The sequence below is a fragment of the Marmota monax genome, unplaced genomic scaffold (assembly GCF_021218885.2).
Source record: "Marmota monax isolate L192 unplaced genomic scaffold, Marmota_monax_Labrador192_F-V1.1 WCK01_AAM20220418_F8-fsc00158, whole genome shotgun sequence".
Taxonomy (NCBI): Eukaryota; Metazoa; Chordata; class Mammalia; order Rodentia; family Sciuridae; genus Marmota; species Marmota monax.
In genome coordinates, this window is record NW_026694092.1 from 2,256,947 (window position 1) to 2,280,011 (window position 23,065).

General features: G+C 39.3%; 1 protein-coding gene across 2 annotated transcripts in view; it reads right to left on the minus strand.

The window, feature by feature from the left end:
• Window positions 1–23,065, minus strand: part of Srpx (sushi repeat containing protein X-linked) — a 96,691-nt gene that overhangs the window by 26,880 nt on the left and 46,746 nt on the right. The window contains exon 2 of one of the 2 annotated variants that reach the window (XM_046465064.2): window positions 4,328–4,387. The exons of the other annotated variant lie outside the window; for it this stretch is intronic. Within the exon in view, the coding sequence (XP_046321020.1) occupies window positions 4,328–4,387 (60 nt within the window). The remainder of the gene's footprint in view (window positions 1–4,327; window positions 4,388–23,065) is intronic. 2 annotated transcript variants of the gene reach the window in all.

The window sequence follows — 23,065 nt, forward strand, 5'->3', positions numbered from 1 at the left end:
AAATGTTGGACCTCCAGTAGCACCCAGTTACTGTGGATGTCTCTGGACAAGGAGAGTATGATCTAGGGGTCAGACAGAGCTGAATGTGATTCCAAGTTCCTTAAAACCTAGCTGTGTGATCTTGGACAAGTTACCCTACCTCTCTAACCTATGCCTATAGCCAATAGGGCTGTTAGAAGGACTAAATTTAAAAAATGTCTGTTCATCACTGACCACAGTGCCTAGCACATAGTAAATGTTCAATAAATGCTTTGTCTTTCTAGTATTTCCCTTAACTGGAAACATAAATCTCTTCAGGGTCCATTGATATGATTGTGAACTCTAACTCTAGCCATAGTGTATGTGAGGGTGTCAGTAATATACATATCACTATAAAAAAAAATCACATACAATGTTTTCTGTTAATTTGATTTAAGTTACAATTTCCAGGTGTTTGCAACAGCATATAATTTTGGCTTCAAGCCACAGAACAATTGCTCCTCATAGGGAAGCAACTTCCCTTTTCAGATGTCCCTAATTATGCCCCATTTAGGTAAGACAGTGACACTTTTCCAGATGGCAAAGTTGCAGGGTGTTTTGATTTCAGTCTTATTGTTGCCCAGAGCACACCTAGAATGACACTAATAAATCAGAACTTGTCCCTTGGCTCTTTGAAAGCCATTAAACACAAGGGCAAGACTAGCTTCTTGGTGCAGAAGTTCCCACAATCCATAGGGGCCTGTGACAATCTCCCTTAACTCTGCCAGACACATTGAATGTGAACAAGAGCCCCTACCGTACAGCGCTTGTCTTGTCCCACTGCCACAGCACCTGAGCTGTCAGCGAGTGGGGTAAGTCTGCCATCGTGTGGCCAGGAAGGAGGATAGGCCGCAGTTCACCTTCCCAGGATTTTACTGAGCTTGTCACCGCTTGTCAGCCACAAAAAACAAAGGTCTTGTCTAGGGCCCGGATTATGCTTAGCGTTAGATCACTTGCCTAGCACGGGCGGGACTTCAACACCTTATAGAAATAAAGCCATTGTTGGGGCTGGGGTTGTGGCTCAGCGGTAGAGTGCTCGCCTTGCACATGCAAGGCCTGGGATTTGATCCTCAGCACCACATAAAAATAAATAAATGAAAAATAAAGTTATTGTGTACAACTACAAAAAAATCAACAAAAGAAATAAGTCCATCTACACCTAAAAATATTTTTAAAAAAAGGTCCTGTCTAGGTCTTAGGCATGCATCACTTTTTAACGTTTGTGCTTTCATATTTCCTTTGACTAATACTTTTATCATATAATGTTTTGCAGACAGTTTTCAAGAGGGTCCTAAGCTCAGGACTTGAGTAATATTCCCTGGATTTTCTGATTTAAAGTGATATTCTGACAGCTTGCCCTGAGAGCTGATTAAATTCATGTGGATATAAACTCGAGGAAGCTCACACCAGTTCTGCAGACTTCCTTAAACAGTTTCCTTCCTCTAAGGGTTTTATGCATATAGTCTGTATATGTACTACATATATCTGTGATACATGCAAATATAAGCAGCATATACACACATCACAAATTCACATGCAATTAGCCAATTTTGCCTCCTATTCTGAGTCTTCAAATTCTCCTAGCAGCGCTGGCCAAGAAAGCTGTAGTGTTGTCAACATGGTGGGGGCCGGGCAGGGAATCTTGTTTTCATTTATTTGCAAAAGAAATTTCTTTTGGGTTACTTTCCAAGACAAATCTTTGGAAGATATTTTGACAGTTCAACAGCTCTGCAGTGATAGTAATTAAAATGTCAGTGAATGACTTGAATTCAAAGTGCCTGCAAGCAGCATGAATTAATGGGAATTAACAAAATGTTCAACACAGAGGTTTAGAAAAAGAAAGCTCTTGTGCTGCTTTAGTTAAGATGGGGTTTACTAAGTAGAATATAAATCGATTATTCTAGAAAGCCTTTTCAACCCCCTGGGCCAATGTGGAAAGAAAGCACTCTAGCTAAATGGAGTTCAGGAGGTAGGCAACGTCATGTAGCAGTCTAATGAGCTACTAGCTGACTCTGGCTGTGAACCAAAACACCTTTTCAGACCCAAGTGTAATGTTGGCTATCTGTGTGACTCTGACAAGTCAGTCACCCACTCTCTATGTCCTTGGTTCTTCATCTGTAAATGGGATAATACTGACATATCTACATACCTCCCCCTTCCCTAAATTAGTATGAATATATGATGAGATTTCAAGTAAAAGAATCAAAAGTGGGCTGGGGTTGTGGCTCAGTGATAGAGCTCTTGCCTAGCATGCACAGGGCACTTGGTTTGATCCCCAGCACCACATAAATGTAAAATAAAGATATTTGTCCACCTAAAACTAAAAAATAAATATTTTTTTTTAAAAAAATAATCAAAAGTGATGCTTGCCACATACTGGGAATCCAATAAGTGGCAGTTAAATTTCTCTTTCTTTCTTCTTTTACTTTAATTTAACTTGAAAACACTTACTGAGCATATACTCTGTGCCAGGCACTGTGCAGGGACCTGAGAGTCTAGAGCTAATAAAGGTTCACATCTATTTTTTTTTTTTTAACAGTTCTGGGGATTGAACCCAGGGTGCTCTACTACTGAGCTACATCCCAGCCCTTTTGATTTTCTTATTTTGCTAATATGCCCAAACTGGCCTTGAACTTGCAATTCTCTTACTTCAGGCTCTCAAGTGCTGGAATTTTAGGCATGTGCCTCCCGCCACGCCATCTCTAACTTTTAAAACTAGAAGACTTTAAGGGTTGGGGGTGTAGCTCAGTAGTAGAGTGTTTGCTTAGCATTCATGAGACCCAGGGTTCCATTCCCAGCACTGAAAAAAAATGTAAAGATTTAATTGTATAAATTTAAAGTCTACACCATGATTTTTTGATGTACATATACATAGTGAAATGATCACTACAGATAAACAATTTTACTGAAAATGGAAACAGTTTCTCAAAAAGGATTTATTCCTAACATACAGAGGGCAGGCTCTAGGACAGGGACATATGCTAGCTATGTGGTCTACCTTCCACTTTGCAATGCTATAAAGTTAGGGTGGATACTGGGAACAATGATCTGAGGTTATAGTTAACCTGTTTTGTATATGTGAAGGTTCACTGTGTGTATTATAGGAAGATTTTTCAACAAGCAATTCAAAAAAAGTTTTATTTTAAAAACCCTGAATTTTTAAAAAGTTGTATGAAGCAGAGCATCTCCTTACCCCACATATCTGATTGACATATTTGTACTTGACTGGTTAATTCCAGAAGCTATGAAGATAGGAGCTACAAATAGGAACAACTTCTGCATTCAGAAGTCTAAGGAAACATGGTTACAGTGGGCAGCATTCCTGCTCATAGGCACTATTTAGAAAGATTGCTCACTTCTGTGGAAAATAACAGAAGTTGTTTTCCTGAAGGATGCTCTTTAGGCTGACCATACTGCCCTGACTCTCCTATGTCTCAGACATATCACAACAGAGAAGGGCAGGGTCCTCTTGCAAAAATGGGGACAAATTTCCTGGGAAAAATGCCACAATATAACTTTATTAACCAATTTTCTTCAAATTCTCCCTCCACTGTAAGAGGTAAGAGGAACCAGTTTGAGAGAGAGAGAGAAAGAGAGAGAATCTAAATTTACCTTTATTTTCCCCAGGGCTCTCCAGGTCTAAGAGCAATGTTTCATCAGTAGAAATATTTGTGAACATACTTACCTGAGCCTGCATAGAAGGGTCTTGATTAGGCTTTTTATACCTGCTGGGGGTGGATTGTTGGAAATGTATAGAGATGGAGGCCTTTATCATTAAGTCTCATTTGAGTGACACACTTTACTTATCATTTTAGGAGCCATGCTGGGCTCAGAAAGAGCATGATGAAAGGAGCTTATGAAAATCAAGTTTTCTCATTCCCCATTCAGCTCAGTACATTAGCAGCACTGGGTCCAGACTTGACCTTGGAGGGTTTACTCTGGATGATTCTGGCTGTAATGTATGAATCAGGCAGAACTCAGGGCTTGATTTTCACTTTTGTCAGCTAGAGCTTGCCTTTGCAGAGTGAGGACAGTAAAGAAACTTAGGAGAATAAAATGACCATTAGGTACTGATGGGTAATACATAGGAGATTTCCAAATGCGCTTTTTTGTTCTCTTTATTTGGCATTTTTTTTTTCTTTTTTAATGGGAGCACATGTGCGCTTATTTTTAATTTTTCCCCCTTGTACAGTGAATTAGAACTTAAACACATTGTCTGGTCACTTTATTACAGTCTACTCCACAGGGCAAAATGGAAAGTTCTCCTGGCATCAGCGGATCATCATTAGCACATAAGCAAAGCATTCACCTTTATATCTAGCGTGTGAATACCCGACTTCATCGTCTTCTAGCGGTGAGTCTCCCGATCCTACAATAAAAAAAAAGAACAGAAACTGCAGCAAGAAAAGCCACAAGGTATGGACACGTATTTCAAAGCATTGCCTGGGCTTAGTCCATGCAAGAGGTGCTATTAGAACGCAGAGCGGAGAGCAAAAGTTTCTGCTGCCATTCATGAAGGGACAGGGGACCTCTCAGAGTGAACCTGGCTGGGCGGAGATTGCCAAAGCCATTTAAAATGAGCCTTGAACCATTTTGGAATCACCATATGCCAACTGAAATTCTGGAATAAGGAATGAGAGGGAGTCAACTTCACTCTGAGAAGATGCCAGTGTATATGAATCTCATGCCAGGGAAGACGCAGTAAAATGTGTGACTCAGACACAACCCACAGTTTCTCCAGGAGAAAAGGAATCCCAATAGGATCACGTGTTTTTGGCATCTGAAAACTGGTTCTTGTGAAATGAATTTGGGTGAGTGATAAGGTGATAAGTCAAATGTCTTATCTAAATGTCAAAAAAATAATTCAAATCTTCTTTGGTATATTTCTAGGAAATAAGGTCTGAAGCAGATGATCTAGATGTTTATTCAGAACCTCTCACCAAGCCATGGATAAAATAAAAAATATTATAATGAGTCTTTGTACTTCTCCAAATAACCAAAGTCCCAGGGAGAAAGTCTGTGTATTATTTTGAAATGAACTCACTTGGAAGTCGAACCTGAATTGTTTTTGCAATATTAAGTATTGAATTTCAGCCGGGCGTGGTGGCACACGCCTTTAATCCCAGCGGCTCAAGAGGCTTTTGTGAGTTCAAAGCCAGCCTCAGCAAAAGCGAGGTACTAAGCAACTCAGTGAGACCATGTCTCTAAATAAAATACAAAACAGGTCTGGGGACGTGGCTTAGAGGTTAAGTGCTTCTGAATTCAATCCCCGGTACCTCCCCCCCAAAAAAGTATTGAATTCCAGGGATCAGTGGATCTTTAATCCTCGAGGTGGTAGCAATTTCTAAATTTCAAAACAGCAATCTGAACTTTAGAGAACCTCCCTCTAAACTTCAGAGTCTGATCACCAACCCTCAAGTTAACACCATATTGACCACACATTTGCCTACAGGTACCAGCAATTGTAACAGAAAAGAAAATTGTAACAGAAAAACTCTCTTCTATGAAGTTATTCAAATCCCCAGGCAGGATGAACTAATAAGCAATGGTCCCCATTCCACTGGTATTCTGGATGAGAGATATAGAGTGTGGAAATTGAAAGTGAAGAGGTGATGACAGCTGGACCATGTCCATTTGGAAAAGACTCCCCAACTAGAGAAACCCTGTTCTGCATTTTGCATTGTTGCAGATTTCCTCACCTGGTCTCTGGCCACCCAAGCATGTACAAAATTACAGACTATTCATTGTCCCATATTTTTTAAAAAGTGAACATAAAACCCAGAAATGTGAATCAAAAGCCTGTGCTCAAACCCCTTGATCCAAGTCACTCCGCTGCTGGGAATCTATCCCAAGGAAACAATAGAACTGCATGTGAATCTTCAGTTATCCAAATTAAGCATGCATGGGTGCGTGTGCGTGTGTGTGTGTGCCCCCCCCACACACACACACATCAGATGCATGAGCACCAAACTCACTCTCTCTCACAGACACACACACACTTTCCATCAGTTATCATCCTGGTTAACCTGTCTACAGCATTTAGTATGAATAACCATCCGTCTATTCCATGAAGCTTTCTTCTGCACTGGATTCCAAACAACAACGCCTTCCTTATTCTCTTCCTTTTTTCTAAACAAACTCTCTACACAGCACCTCTTTTGGGGGGCACTTAACCCCTGAGCCACATCCCCAGCCCTTTTTATTTTTTTTATTTAGGGTCTCACTGAGTTACTTAGGGCCTCACTAACTTGCTGAGGCTGGTTTGAACTCTCAGTCCTCCTGCCTCAGCCTCCTGAGCTGCTGGGATTACAAGCGTGAGGCACCCCACCCAGCCCTGCAGAGCACCTCTTCATCAGCCTGCTATTTTTATATAAATATTTCTCAGAGGTCCAGTCTTGGTCCTTTACATATCTCAAGACTATTTTCCTGGGCTATCCTACCCATATAGTTGACTCAAATACACTCCTTGTACTGAGGACAGAGTCATTATTTCTAGCCTTGAACTTTTTTTCCCCTAAAAGTCAGTCTAGAATTTTCAACTGTTTTCTGGCTATTTCCATACTCATACTCAACCTGTTCAAAACCAGATTCCTTTTTTCACCACCAAATCTGTGCATCCCCAAACTGTTTCCCATTTATTACATCAGTTAACATCACCTTCAAGCTAATCTGCCACATGTAAAAATCCCAGCTTTTTATTCTCCTATCTTCTTCATATATTATATTCTGCATGGCCTAAACCTTTCAAATCTACCCCAGTCAAATTCACTTCCAGCTCTCCATTTTAAATGCCACTATCTTACTTCAAGTCAATAGTCTTTTTTCTTTGGCTTGTTTTATTTTTTAATGGATACATAATAGTTATATATATTTAGAATACAACATGTTGTTTTCATAGAAGTACACATTGTGTAATGGTCAAATCAGGGAAATTAGCATATCCATCACTTCAAACATTCATCATCTCTTTGTGGTGAACACATTCAAAATCCTCTCTTATAGGGACTTTGAAATATACATTATTGTTAACTATAATCACTCTACTATTGATAGAACACTGGAACTTATTACTCTTATCTAACTCCAACTTTATCTTTTATAATATTTTTTAGTTATCCATGGATCTTTATTTAATTTATTTATATGTGGTGCTGATAATTGAACCCAGTGCCTCACTCGTGCTAGGCAAATGCTCTACCACTGAGCCACAACCTAACCCCTAATTCCAACTTTCTACCCATTGCAGGTTAGCAGTTTCAATAAGACTTTTGCAATAGCCTCCTACTCAATCTCTCACTACTAGTCTCTGTTCACACTCCTAATACCACCTCCTTCCAAACACACACACACACACACACACACACGATATCCTTGAAATTACATTACCTTGGGAGTTAGTTTTTAAAACTCAAATCATATCATTCACTTATGCAAATACCTTTTGTGTTTGCCCATGTCTAAAGAATTAAATGTAGTCCTCAATATCACAGTTAAGGTACACTCAGTCCGGCCCCAATCCAGCCGACTTGCTCTCCAAATAACCCATGATATGATATTGTTTCTGATGGTGTTTCTGGGTCATTGCACCATGTTCTTCCCTCAGAATGACCTTTCCTTTGCTTTCCAAATCTGTCTTTCAAGTCTCATTTCAATGATAACTTTCCTGATCCCAAACATTAAAGCTTATCAAAATTTAAAATCAACAAATGGCAAAAAGATCAAGTTCCAAATGAAAAAATGTTCAAACTCAAAAATAAAGTGTAAATTAAAATCACTGAAACACAATCATGTAAACCTATCATGCTATCAAATTAAAAATAAAATTAGAACATTGCTGCTGTTGAATGGTTGATAAAATAAGCACTTTTTTTTCTAGTACTGAGGATTGAAGTCAGGGGCACGTGACCACTGACTGAGCCACATCCCCAGCCCTATTTTGTATTTTATTTAGAGACAGGGTCTCACTGAGTTGCTTAGCACCTCGCTTTTGCTGAGGCCGGCTTTGAACTCACAATCCCCCTGCCTCAGCCTCCCAAGCCACTAGGATTTCAGGCATGCACCACCATGCCCTGCTAAAATAAGCACTCTTATATTTAAGTGTATATGAATTGATAGATTCATTCTATATAAAAGAACTTACAGCCAAGCATCAAATTCTTTTAAATATGAAGGCCTTTAACTCAGTTATTTCCTGGAGTTTATAGCCTAAATAAGAATTATAAAACATAAAATAAAGAAGTACTGCATTAAATACACACATAAATATACACATGATGATGGGGATATGTCAAAAGGACACAGGAACCTACTGGCCAAAACCTAAACATTTGAGCCACAAAATTAAGTAGTATTGGACTATAACCCAAAATATAAAATAACTGTCCATGAATCCATACTCAAGTGAATAAGCAAGTAGAGAACAGACAAATCTTCCATGCAGAAGACTTACAAATAATTTATGTATATATTCCATCTTCAAGGGGGAGGAGCTTAACTCCCTACCCATTAAGTTGGGTTGCACATAGTGACTTCCTTCCATATAGTAGAATTTAGAAATGGGAGCAGTGGCAGAGAGTAACTTAAACCTGACAAACACCTTAGCCAGGTAATCAAAATCAACATCAATAGTGATTGGTCATGCTGACAGTATGTAATAATAAGAATGACACTTTATTTATGTGGTTTTCCTCCCCAAGACATATAACCCCAGTCTAATCATGAAAAAAAATTAGACAAATTCCAACTGAGGGCCATTCTACAAAATATATGACCAGTGTTCCTCAAAACTGTCAAGCTCATCAAAAACAAGGAAAATAAGCTGGACGCAATGGTGTAGGACTGTAATTGCAGTGATTTGAACAGCTGAAGTAGGAGGATGGCAAGTTCGAGGCCAACCTCAGCAACTTAGTGTGACCTCATGCAACTTAACAAGACACTGTCTCCAAATAAAAAACAAAAAGGAGTAAGTACCCCTGGTTCAATCCCTGGTACCAAAAAAAAAAAAAAAAAAGAAAAAGAAAGAAAGAAAGAAAAAAGAGGAAATTATGAGAAACTGTCAATGGTCAAGAAGAGAATAAAGAGACATGATCACTGAATTTCCATGCAATATCCTGCAAAAGGAAAAGGAATTCTAAATAAAGCATGGATTTCGGTTAATAATAATGCATTAATAATAATAATTAATAATAATAATAATAATGCATTGGTGCATTAATTGTGACAAATGTGCCATGCTAATGTAAGATATTAATAACAGAAGTATGGGAACTCTCTCCACTATATTCTCAGCTGTTATATAAATCTAAAACTAAAGATAAAAGTTGATTAAAAAAATCTCTATACAAATTTCTCCAAAGTTGGAGAGCAAGAAATATTAAAACTCCGAAACTCATTCCTCCTCTGAAATTCTATAGAACTTACTGGTTCACTAAATCAGTAGCACTTAGGGACATTACACTCAGGTTGTACTCCTCCAGCTTTGGTTGGCAGGATGCCTCTTATTGTCATTGTCTCGTATTGTATTGCCTCTCAGGAATTGTCATTACTTACAGCTGATAGGCAGGAAACCTCCAGAAAAGATTAGAAATACATGTGTTCATTGTTCCAAGTGTCATCTATTTCTAAATTAATTTTAGTAGAAATATAGTATGTTTCAAGTGGCTCTGAGGCACTATAAAAACAATGGCAGTGTTTTTATGCACTTGAAGTAAACAGAAATGAAAGCATAAATCCCAAGGTACTTACAATGGACTATTCCTCCCCCTAGGACCCAGAGTTCCCCACACCTGAGGTCTTTGCACATACTCTGCATAAGGGTAGATGCACAGTATGGAAGTGGCAGCTGTCTTGGGCAATCTTGGAAGTCTATGGTCAGAGTGGGCCTGCAGTGCCAACTTTTCTATAATGAAACAAAGTAACCAATGTGCCAAGATTCTCAATTGTCAGGCTGTCTATGAGTGCTGTCTTATGAGTGCAGCCTTAGTTCCCTAGCAATCTCATCTTTCCCTGAGCATTACAGCGTCACTGTCCACGACACTTAAGATTGATTGTCTGACTTGTTGCAGTGGCGCACACCTGTAATCCCAGTGGATCAGGAGGGTGAGGCAGGAGGATCGCAGGTTCAAAGCTAGCCTCCTAGTGGGCAACCTAGCAACCTTGTGAGACCTTGTCTCAAAATAAAAAAATAAAAAGGCTGGGGATGTGACTCAGTGGTTAAGCACCCCAGGTTCAATCCCTGGTTCCTGAAACAAAACAAAAACAAAGAACACCACCCACACAAACAGGCATGTCAAACAATATAGTAGACAGCTTTCAACCAAAGATTGTTTGTGAAAAAGGATCCTATATGTAAGTATCTATGAATAAATGAGCTATTCTAAATGTTATCTATAGGCACATATTTTCAGTATCTTCTGTATCCTTGTTTCTTTATTTTGGAGTCTGGAAGGTTGGAAAGTATAGTTCCTAGGACTCCCTTATCCCTAGCTTGTGGAGGATTCATTAAAGATTTGGAAGATGAAAGGGAAGGCACTATTCTCTTTCATAGTCTTGTACGTTTTAATGAGTGTGTTGGCAGCAGTTGGAAGCCAAGCCCAATGTCCCCTCACCAGCTTTGTTGGGCAGAAAGGATGTGGCACTGTCAGTGGCAGTAAGTCACAGCAGCAACAGTTTCCTAACCTCTAAATGACAGAAGTAATTTCTAGAATCTGGATTGAAACTGTGTTGATCTTCCATTGCTCCAGCCCTTCTGATTTTGTAAGTGTTTGTAAGTGCCTTATTTCCTGCATTAAATCCCTTTTACTGGGCTGGGGATATAGCTCAGTTGGTAGAGTGCTTGCCTTGTATGCCCAAGGCCCTGGGTTCAATCCCCACCACACACACACACACACACACACACACACACACACACACCCTTTACCCTAAAATACCTAGAGGGAATTCTGTTTCTTATATTAAAACTGAACAGATACTTAAGCAAATCAATTAATAAGCTAGTATATGATTTTATTAGCTGCTATAGTTTGAATCTGAAATATTGTCCCAAGGCTCATGTGTTGAAGGCTTGGTCCCCAGTGTGGTGGTGGTGGAACCTATATGAGGTGGGGCCTAGTGGAAGGAAGTTAGGTCTTTTAGCATGTGCCCTTGAAGGGGATACTGAAACCCTGGCCCCTCTTTCTCCCTCTCTCCCTCTGTCTCTCTGTCTCTGTCTCTATCTCTATCTCCCTGTTTTTTGGCTGCCCCCAGGCGAGCAGCCTCCTCTGCCATGCCCTCCCCACTATGATGTTTTGCCTTGTCACAGGCCCCAAAAGCAATGGAGCCATGGATAGAAACTTCTGAAATCATGATCCAAATTGAACATTTTCTCTTTTTTTTTAAAGAGAGAGAGAGAGAGAGAGAGAGAGAGAGAGAGAGAGAGAGAGAGTTTTTTAATATTTTTATTTTTTAGTTCTCGGCAGACACAACATCTTTGTCTGTATGTGGTGCTGAAGATCGAACCCGGGCCGCATGCATGCCAGACAAGCGCGCCACCGCTTGAGCCACATCCCCAGCCCAGAACATTTTCTCTTTTAAGTTTATTTTTCTTAGGTACTTTGTCACAGGGACAGAAATCTAACACAGCAGTTTTCTCTTACTAACTGGACACTACCCTAACACAGGCCACACTGTTATCTATCTGTAAGTTTTTTGAAGATGGGAGAAAGCATTGTGCATGCATATGGAAGAATAAGGAAAAGAAAAACTGCCAAATGTCTTTTTCCTAATTAGTCTATCTCCTCACTTAATAGCATGTTGATTTCTGAGCAATGGAATCCACCTGGATAGGAAATAACACACACTGAGTACCTATGATATACACTACACCAGACAACTTCTATGCATTATCTCCTGTTATCTATATAATAACCCAGGCAGGTCAATGTCATTATTTTGGATTTACTAGTAGGGAAAACAAGTCTAAAAGGTCTTAAACTACTTGTCCAAGGTTATGTCACTTGGTAAATGGTTAAGTGGTAAATCAGGGATTCAAATCCAGTCTGCCTGATCTCCAAATCTATCATGTTCTTTTCCCTAGAACTTACTGCCTTCTCCTTCTGCATTTTCACACAAATGAGATAATAGGCTTTGGGATTATTGATAAGCAAACAGCAAATGGCCTCTTCAATTGGTATGCCAAAATGGGCCTCACCAAAGCAAAGGGAAGAATCTGTGTGGTAGAAGCTGCTGATTGCCTATCCAGCTGCCATTCTCTCCTTTCTTCTTCTTCTTTTTTTTTTTTGATTTTTGCAATTGTCAACGGACCTTTATTTTTTTTTTTTCATATGCAGTGCTGAGAATTGAACCCAGGGCCTCACATATGCTAGGCAAGCACTCTATCACTGAGCCACAACTCAAGCCCTCTCTCTTCTTAATAAAATATGTCAGATTAGGTTCAGCTACAATCTGCCCCTTTCCAGGAGATGAACCATAATGGCGCTAAATCAAAACTTAATCCCCCCTTTCCAATAATTGTATCAGGAATAGGCATATCATCCAGAATTTGACAAATGAAAATAAGTTGCTTTGGAGAAGGGGGGGTCTCACCAGAAGGATCTTTCTCCCTGACAAAAGAGAGAACTGTAAAAGGAGAAAAATCTTCTCTCTTCCCTCTCTTCCTGCTTTGGAGACTATGGTGTAAAGAGGAACACTTGAAACTGTAGTAGCCATTTTGCAAGCATGAGGTAAGAGGTCTCAGGACTAAATATTTTCGGGTGAAGATGGTAGAGTGCATGGATAAAAATAATCTGGAGTCTTTGGCTACTAGGTTAATTTTAGACTTCTCACCTCCATAGTTGTTAGGTCAACACTAAGTATCCCTTCAGTTTTAACCACTGTGAATAGCACTGGTTGTTACTTTCAGCTGAATGCATCCAAAGGGATATACAAATGAATGGAAACTTTCCTGCTTATTATGAATAGGAGATTTTTTTTTTAAAGCAGAAAGAAAATAAAAGGGTATTAGTTGCCACTCCCAGGAAATTTCCAGTTTATATCCAACCTGAACATATACATCACTTCTAAAAAAATGACTGATCTAAAAAATAGACATCCTGAAGGATACAATAAGATCAGACAGACTTACTATGTTCAATAGGTTGCACTTACTAAAGGAGCAAACAAATTCATGTATGTTACCAAAAGATTTTCCAGAGGATTAAAATTAAAAAGGAAGAAAAATAGAGAGGTGGAAGACGGAGAAAGAGAAGTTTCCTAGTATAGCTCTATTTACAAAAAGCCATCATTCCTTTAGGATTCTGTTAATTGAGGTTTTATTATGATATAACTATTAATCAGCCTGCATATGGTTCACATTACCACTCTTTAGAAAGAACGCTTTAGTGCTTTCTCCACACAAATACAATTTATACTTTGGCTAAGAAAGCAGAAACTCAGATTCATTCTGGGTGCAATGGTACATGCCTGTAATCCCAGCTACTTGGGAGGCTGAGGCAGGAGGATTGTAATTTCAAGACCAGTCTCAGCCATTAGCAAGACTTTCAACAACTTAGCAAGACTCTGTCTCAAAATTTAAAGAGAAAAGGTGGGGAGGCTGGGGATGTAGGGGGGCTGGGGGGACTCAATGGTAAAGCGCCCCTGGGTTCAGTCCCTAGTATCCAAAACAAATAAACAAACAAAAAAGATATCCTATAGGGAGATAAATCATGTGTATAAATCACTCGGTGGTAGGAACTATGTCTTCAACTTGAAGATGTAGGCTCAGAACAGGTATGCAGAAAAGCAGAAACTATTAATGAGACACTTTTCAAAATTAGTGGCAGAGTAACAGATGATGACCTAAGGTAAGAAAGACCTCCTATTTCAAGTGGAATAAAAAGAGCCAGGAAGACTGATCTAAGTCTTCTGTTAATCATGTGGAAGAGATTGAAGAAAATGTTTACTACCAATGTTTTATTTGGGAGAGAAGATTCAGAATCTTCTGATGGGACAAGTTTAGATGCCTCTTCTTCTCTGCCACCATCCCAAAGCCCCTACATGAGTCAACAATCAACATTTCAAACTATTAGCCCAATTTAGTGGATCATGAACAGTGTTTTGAATGGGATCTGAAAATGTCAGGGTGCACTGCATCTAGTAGGGATAAATACTACTTGGTGCAGCTTTTGTTTCAATTCTATAGGTGTATGTGTTGTGTGCAGGAGGGTCCCAGTTTTCATGGCACAGTATAATCTTATGCCTATTGTCCCAGAATTATTATTTTTTCCCAGTTTTACCAAGGTATAAACAAAAACTGTAAATATTTATGATGTGCAGAGTAGCGTTTTTTTGTTGTTGTTGTTTTGTTTTTTAAAGAGAGAGCGAGAGCGAGAGAGAGAGAGAGAGAGAGAGAGAGAGAGAGAATTTTTAATATTTATTTTTTAGTTTTCGGCGGACACAACATCTTTGTTTGTATGTGGTGCTGAGGATCGAACCCAGGCCGCACTCATGCCAGGTGAGTGCGCTACTGCTTGAGCCACATCCCCAGCCCCAAAGTAGCGTTTTGATACCCGTACACACTGTAAAATAATCACCACAATCAAGCTAATTAGCATGTCCATTATGTCACATGGTTGTTATTCACCATTATTGTTGAGAGCCACAGCCGAAGGGGCCCCAGCAAACTTCCAGCTGCCGGCTGATGATTGGCTCACAGCGGCCCCAGCAACATCTAGCTGATTGGCTCCTCTGCGGTGATGCTCATTGGGCTGTTTCCCTGCCCTTTCAGACCACGGAGCTGCTCATTGGGGGACTTTTTTGGCTCCGCCCACGTGACCCAGCCAATCGGCCTCAAGAGCAGGAGGATTGTGGGAGAGGGAGAGAAGCTTGTGTGGGAGAGAGAGGCTTGTGGAAAGCCGGTGGTGGCAGTTGAGGCTCTGAGGGTTTTTCCTGAGAGGCTGTTTTGTTTGGCGTGTGTGGTTCTAAAAATAAAGTTAGTTTCTTTTGACAAGTGGCTCCTGATTGTGCCCAGCCAGACTGCGGCACATTATGACTATGAGTACTTTCACACTCAAAATTTTCCTGATTTGGATAATAAATAATATATTCACTATAATAACAGTTCACAGTGGTGTGTATTTCTTCATGTGAGTCTTAGTCAAAAGAACTAGAGCTGGGAGCTAGGGAGACTGAGGCAGGAGGAACACAAGTTTAAAGCCAGCCTCAGCAACTTAGTGAGGCCCTAAGCAACTCAGTGAGACCCTGTCTCTAAATAAAATACAAAAAGAACTGGGGATGTGGCTCAGGGGTTAACACCCTGGGTTTAATCCCTGGTACAAAATCAAACAAGAACAAAAAAAAATTCTAGAAGCAGAGTAACTTAGAACACTTTGAAACCTATAGATTTGTCTAGTTAATTTTTTGCTTCTTCCCTCAACATGAAGGAAATCTGAGGATCGGAGAAAGGCCTTGGGGGTGGTGCTTGAAGGTGGAAGTTTTCCTTTTCCCCTGATTTGTTCAGGACATAGATGTTACATCCCATGAAATGCCAAGCAGGTACAGAGTTTTCTCAACTACTCTTGGTTGTCCCCTCTGGTAGGATGCAATTCTATGAGCCCTTGGATTCATTAAGTTCCTGCTCCACCATTAAGTGTATGATTCTGACTGAAGAAACTATTTTTCTGCACTGAGCTACAGCCCCAGCCCAGAACACTCTAATCTTCAAACTCTAGTTGTGATAATGGTACTCAGGCAAATCAACTGGCCCTCCTCCTTCTCCAATTAGCAATAAATAATTAGCATGGCGATGACTTTTAAATCCATCAGGTTCTTTAATTTCCATTGCCTCTGTAAGTCCTCTTTAACTCCATTCATTCGATAGGTATCATTCAGTAACTAGATGCAAGTAAACCAGAGAAGAGCAGTTTGCTACTATGTTCACGACTATATTCTCAGTTCAGAGAATAAAATAGCAATCACAGAGGAAACAAGAATTGAACTCTTCTGACACTAAATCTCATGCAATTTCACAGCTACAAATGGTTCCTGACTAATGATGGTTCTACTTACCATTTTTTAACTTTATCATGGTGGAAAAGTAATATGCATGTGGGACTGGTGTTGTGGCTCAGTGGTAGAGCGCTTGCCTAGCACGTGTGAGCACTGGGTTTGATCCTCAGCACCACATAAAAATAAATAAATAAAATAAAGGTATTGTGTCCATCTACAACTAAAAATTATATATATATATTAAAGTGATATGCATGCATTTGGTAGAAATGGAAATCCAGATGTCGAATTTGGGTCTTCTCCTGGGCTAGCAATATGCAGTCAAATCCTGTCTCTGGATGCTGGGCAGTGGAGACCACACAGCTCCTGCTCAGCCATACAGTCACAAGGGGGAAATAACAGACATTCTACATTATGCTGTGTTGCTAAGCTGGGATGGTTGGTAGGTTAGGAGGATTAAATGCGTTTTAAACTTACGATATTTTCAACTTACAGTGGACTTATCTGAACATAACCCCATTGTACGAACTTATTTCTATCTTTAAGCTTTTGCAGTTCTGTTCCTGTTTTAAAAGGTATTTCAAAGCCCAGATCCCTTAGTCTCTCTTCTAGTCATTTTAAATTCCATTCACTTTGATGTGCTCTGTTTAGGTTTTTTGCATTGTACTCATGTTGTTTTGGATTTTCAGAAGTCGTTTCAAATGTGTGTAGGTTCTGCCTTGGAAGTTCTGCCTTAGCAAACTCTTCTGGGAATACGATGGGGGTTTGTTTCCTCTATTGCCCTGCTGAAACCAACAAAGTGTCTCTCTCCCTAAGAAGCCTTCTTCACAAGGATTCTTCTCTCCTTGAGACTTTAATCTGCTCATCTGCTCAAGCTGTTTCCCCAGTGTCAAAAATGGGACATACCTCTCCCTCCTTGTGAAGGCTGTACTTACAGAAACAGATACTGTATTTAAGGTTCAAAAAAAACTGCCCAAATAAAATGGTGATGGATACATAGTTCTTGGCAGTCAACCAGTGGTATAATTTACAAAATTCTGGCACATCATAGCAAAACTGAGAATAACTGGATTCAAAAAAAGAGAGGTACAAAGAAAAGAAAATCATCACACAGTGTACTGAGATGGTAGGCAGCAAATCTTTAATTGCCACCTACAGAATATTTTAATACAGTAGATTAAATGACAGAGAATAAGAAGAGATTGTAAGGAAAGAATACTTCCAGAAAACAGCCCTGAAATGAACATCATGAAATGTCAGGTTTCATGAGTGACAGGTTGCAGCCTGTTTAGCTGAAACCTAGAGTTTCTGCCTTCTGGAACATTCTCTGATTCCCCAATAGAGGACAGAACACCAGCATCCAAGGACAAAAATTTAAAGTTTGCTTAAAGTCTTTCACAGAGGTTTAATTTTCTTTGTTTTGGGGTTTTCAGTTTTTGTTTGTTGGTTTGTTTTTGTTTTTGTCTTGTTGACTTTGCCTGTGGAAGAGGGTAGAATGGTTTCTTTGCTGGGTTGCTTCACTCTTTTTTCTTTCTTTCTTTCTTTCTTTCTTTCTTTCTTTCTTTCTTTCTTTCTTTCTTTCTGACAGTGGAAAGCATTACAATTCTTACTACACATATAAAGCACAATTTTTCATATCTCTGATTGTATACAAAGTATATTCACACCAATTTGTGTAGCTTCACTCTTTTTTTAAGAATTTTTTTTAGTTGTAGATGGATGCAATACCTTTATTTTATTTATTTTAATTTTTATGTGGTGCTGAGGATCGAACCCAGTGCCTCACACATGCTAGGCAAGTGTTCTACCACTGAGCCACAGCCCCAGCCCAGCCTCACTGTTTTGGAAGCATCCATTGTCCATTCAGTGCTCTCAAACTGACAGTCACACACTGGCTGCTGTCAGTTATGATCTTCACTGGGAGGCTCAAGTTCTGGGGGAAGAGGACGGTGGAACTGAACTGATGGCAATTCTGGTTTTCAAAATGATAATCTGCAGGCCTTGTACAATACCTGTTGAGGAAGCACACAATGCCTGGTGCCACCACTTTCTAAGTGTGATTGGCATCTATTGTGTTTTCAGGGGAAAATGACTCCTGTGTTTTTTCTTTTCTTTTTTTCATGTTTATTGGTATATTATAATTACAGGTAACAGTGGCATTCATTATTACATATTCATACATGCACATTATATAACAGTATAATTTGGTCAGTTTCATTCCTCGGTATCTCCTCTTTCCCTCTCTTCCTCCCTTACCCACTCCTCTTCCTCTACTCTTCTGGTCTCCCTTCTAGTTGCACATGGCAGGCATCCCCCACCCCCAGTCCCCTGCCACCTTTCTCTTCCTTTTTCCTCTCTAGCTCCCACATATGAGAGAAAACACGTGATCTTTGACTTTCTGAGTTTGACTTATGCCTTTAACATAATGGTCTCTAGTTCCATCCATTTTCTTGCAAATGACTTAATTTAATTTTCCTTTATGGATGAGTAAAACTCCATTATGTATATATACTACATTTCCTTTATCTACTTTTTAATTCTTTAAGATAAATACCAAGGAGTGGTACAGCTGGGTCATATGGTGGTTCCATTTGGAATCTCTTGGGGAACCCCCATCCTGATTTCCATAATGGTTGTACTAATTTATAATCCCACCAACAGTGTAAAAGTGTTCCTTTTACCCTTTTACCTATGTCTTCTCCAGCATTTATTGTATGAACTTTTTGGTACCAGGGATTGAACACAGGGGCTCTTAATCATTAAGCCACATCTCCAGACCTTTTTAAAATACATATTTTATTTGAGACAGGGTCTCACAAAGTTGCTTAGGGCCTCGCTAAGTTGCTGAGGCTGGCTTTGAACTTGTAGCCCTCCTGCCTCAGCCTCCCCAGCCACTGGGATTACAGGCATGTACCACTATGCCCAGTTTTGTTGTACAAATTCTTGATGGCTGCCATTCTGATTGGAGTGAGAGGAAATCTCAGTGTAGTTTTTATCTGCATTTTATCTGCTAACAATGTTGAAGATATTTTCATATATTTGTTGACTATTTGAAGTTCTTCTTTTGAAAAGTGTTTGTTTCATTCATTTGCCCATTAATTGGGTTATTTGTTTTTTTTAAAGTTTTTTGAGTTCTTTATATATTCTGAATATTAATCCTGTGTTAGAAAAGCAGCTATCAAAGATTTTCTCCTATTCTGTAGATTCTCTTTTCACATTCTTGTTTCCTTTGCTATACAGAAGTTTTAAAATTTGATGCCCTCTCATTTATTAACTTTTGGCATTATTTCCTGAGCTTTAGAGATTCTACTGAGGAAGTCACTGCCTGAGCTTATATTTTGGAGTGTCGACCCTATATTTTCTTTATGTAGTTGCAAAATTTCTAGTCTAATTCCTAGGTCTTTGATCCATTTTGAGTTGTCTTTTATGCAGGGATAAAGGAGAGATAAGGGTCTAGTTTCATTCTTCTATATATGGATATATGGTTTTCCAGCACCATTTATTAAAATGGCTGTCTTTTCTCCAACATATGTTTTTCATACCGTTGTCAAGGATCAGATGACTGTATCTGTTCGGGTTTATCGTTGTGTCTTGTTTTAGTTAGCTTTTTCACTGCTGTCACCAAAAGACCTGACAAGAACAATTTTAGAGGATAGAAAGTTTATTTTGGGAGCTCATGATTTCAGGTCTCAGTCCATAAATGGCCAAATCTGTTTCTCTGGGCTGGAGGGGAGGCAGAACATTATGACAGAAGGGTGTGATGAAGGAAAGCAACTGCTAACATGGCACCAGGAAGCAGAGAGTAAGATCAGCTCACCAAATGTATACCCTAATGACCCACCTCCTCCAGCCACAGTCTACCAGCCTATAGTCACCACTCAATTAATCCCTATCAGGGGATCAACACAATGATTAGGTTAAGGCTCTCACAACCCAATCATTTCACCTCTAAACTTTCTTGCATTGTCTCACACATGAGCTTTCGGGGGACACCTAATATTTAAACCGTAACACTTCTATTCTATACCATTGGTCTATGTGTCTGTTTTTATGCTAGTATCCTGCAGCTTTGGTTACTGTAGCTCTACAGTGAAATTTGAAGTGAGGTATTGTGTTGTCTCTAGCATTGCTTTTTTTGTGTGTGGAGGGGTTAGAATTGTTTTGGCTATTCTGAGTCTTTTATTCTTCCAAATGAATTTTAAGACTAGCTTTTCCAGTTCTGTGAAGAATGTCGTTGGTATTTTGACTGGGACTGTGCTAAACTTGTTGATCCTTTTGGTAGTATAACCATTTTAAAAACATTAATTCTGTCCATGCATGAACATAGGAGGTCCTTACATCTTCTAAGGTTTTCTTTAATTTTTTTCTTCAGTGTTCTATAATTTCCATTGTAGAGGTCTTTCAACACCTTGGTTTGAATTATTCATAGGTATTTTATTTTTTAAGGCTATTGTAAATGAAATTGTTTTCCTTATTTCTCCTACTTTTGGAGAACTTCATTACTCCTCATGTCACCTATGTGGTTCCTGTGGAGATGAGTTTATCTTGTCCCTTGACCACAGGGATGATCATGTGAACCAAGCTGGGACAATCAGATCCTGCAGAGGATTTTCTCTGGTGGTAAATCAAGGAAGATGTGAGGCCTAAAGTTGTCAGTGACAAAGGTCACATCTCAGAGATGTGAAAAAAATGAAACTATCAAATAAAAGCAAAGACAAAACAGAAAAAGTGAAAAAGATATCCCATAATATTTTAGCTCTTGGCCCCAGTATTCTTTGGCCCCACTAGCATACCTCTGCCATAAAACAATAAAATCTTCCCCCAAGTTTTCCAGAGCTAGTTTAAGATCAATTCCTGTCATGTGCCATCAAGAGTTCTGTCTCAAATAGCAGACTCTCAATTCACATTTGAATGAAATGAATGACTAAAATATATAGCATGGCATCTGGCTTGAGATAAGAAATCAGTCTTGGTGTATCACCTTCAATTCTCTATATTTTAAAGCCACACTGTAACTCAGATTTAAAAATACATTAGAGAGCTATTCCATAAATTTAGTGAGATCAGTTTTATTAATAAGAGAATGCATTCAGTTTGAATTGGAAAAACACAGTAAATACTTATAACACACTGTACATAGTCAAGTTAACACACTGACCTTTTACACAGTAAAACAATGATCATGTTGTTTCATTAACTCTTGTTTCATTTATAAATGTACACACACATTATATTTCATTGACCATAAAAATACCCTTTTTACATTTTAATTTCTCTGTACTCAGGATGAGCTCTATAATCAATGGAATAGCATAATTTAATTGGCACTACTCTTTCTTAATGATACCTAAAATAGTAGTAAAACTCTAACAAATCACCACTGATGGGAGTCTTCATTTAATGGCATACTGTGTGTCTGGATGCGTGTGTTCTGGATTGTAATGTAAAAGATTTTTTTACTGCAGGTAGCTAGCAATGAGTTTGAAAACAAATGTATTGCATAACTGATCTAGGGATCTCAATTTGATAATCAGAATAGTCTTTTCCATAGACTACTACATATCAAGTAAGGCATTTATCCACTCTCATATTTTATATAATGCTTTGAAGTAGACCAGGTACCCCCACCAAAGAGACCCCCCCACCACATTTGTAACATATAAGCTTCTCCAGGGGACCCCCCCATCCAAACAAAAGACCCTTGCTATAATTAAGCTTCTCCTCTTGTCAAGAAAGATTTTTACAAAGACTATCAGCAGGATGTCTGAAGAGGGCATTGTGGTTTGAAGCTTCCTCTTTCTTGTAAGTGCCAGATTTGCAGACAATAGGTGTGATACAGTCTGTCTCAAAGAGAGCTTGTTGCTATGCAAAAGATACTATCTCTGTTTTCTTGGCAAAAACTTGTAAAACCTCTGTCTAGCCTAAGAATATGGGACAAAGACTAACTGTTATATGCCCATGCACTGACATGTAACCACCCCACTGAGTATAAAATTTAAAGAATTTCCAGATTTTTAAGCATTAGCCCCTCTGGACCACTGCAGCTAAATTAAACCTGACACCTGAAAATTTCTCAGGTGTCCAGCTTCATCTGTCCTACATCACCTTAACACAACTAAATATTCAGGGTCCCCAAAATGGCTTCCATCTCATTATGGAAACCTCTTGAATCTTATGGGGAATCCTCATGTTAGATCTATAGGCTTCTGACATTATTCACACGTGGCCCTCTGCCCAGCCAAAGAGAGGCCCACAGGGTGTATAGGATTGTTGGCAATCCTGCCAGGATATCAGGACGATGATGACAGGGTTGTCAGGTAGCCTCCCAGTTACAGATGGCAGTGCCTTTGTGTACTTCCAATCTGTTGCTTGTAACCTGAAATGCACTTTTCCTTGTGCTATGGTTTGGAAGTATCTTTCAAAGGCTGTTAAGGGCTTCGTCATCAGCCTGTGGTACATTTGGGAGGTAGTAGAGCCTTTAAGAGGCAGGGTTTAGTAGAAGGAAGTTAGGTCATTGGAGGTGTGTCCTTGAAGAGGATATTGGGTCCCAGGCCCCTTTCTCTCTCTTTGCCACTATGAGTTAAGAGATTCCTCTGCCACATGCTCTTGCTATGATGCACTGTGCCATAAGAGACCCAAAACAGCAGGACCAAGTGACCATGGACTGAAACTTCAGAAACTGTGAGCCAAAATAAATTCTTATTTTAAGTTGATTTATCTAGAGTATCTGTCACAATGGCAGAAAGCTAACTAACACACCTTAAAAACCATATTATCAGTGGTGATCAGGTACTCTGGAGAATTCAGTAAAGTTGTTACAAGCCATAAAGTAGCTGAACTCTAGATAATGCCTTGGGGTGTTCTGTGTGCACTAAAAGGAGAGGACTTTCTCCTCCCTCCCAAGCCTGCTGCCCCCTGCCCCAGGACACAGCAATAGGGTACATACTATTTCCAGTATAATCATCCTACTAGTTATCAGTCTTGATCTGCTGACCTATAGTCTGACAAAGAGTGTAATATGGATATGGGTTCTTATGTGTGTGTCATGGTTTTTCTTATTGAGAGT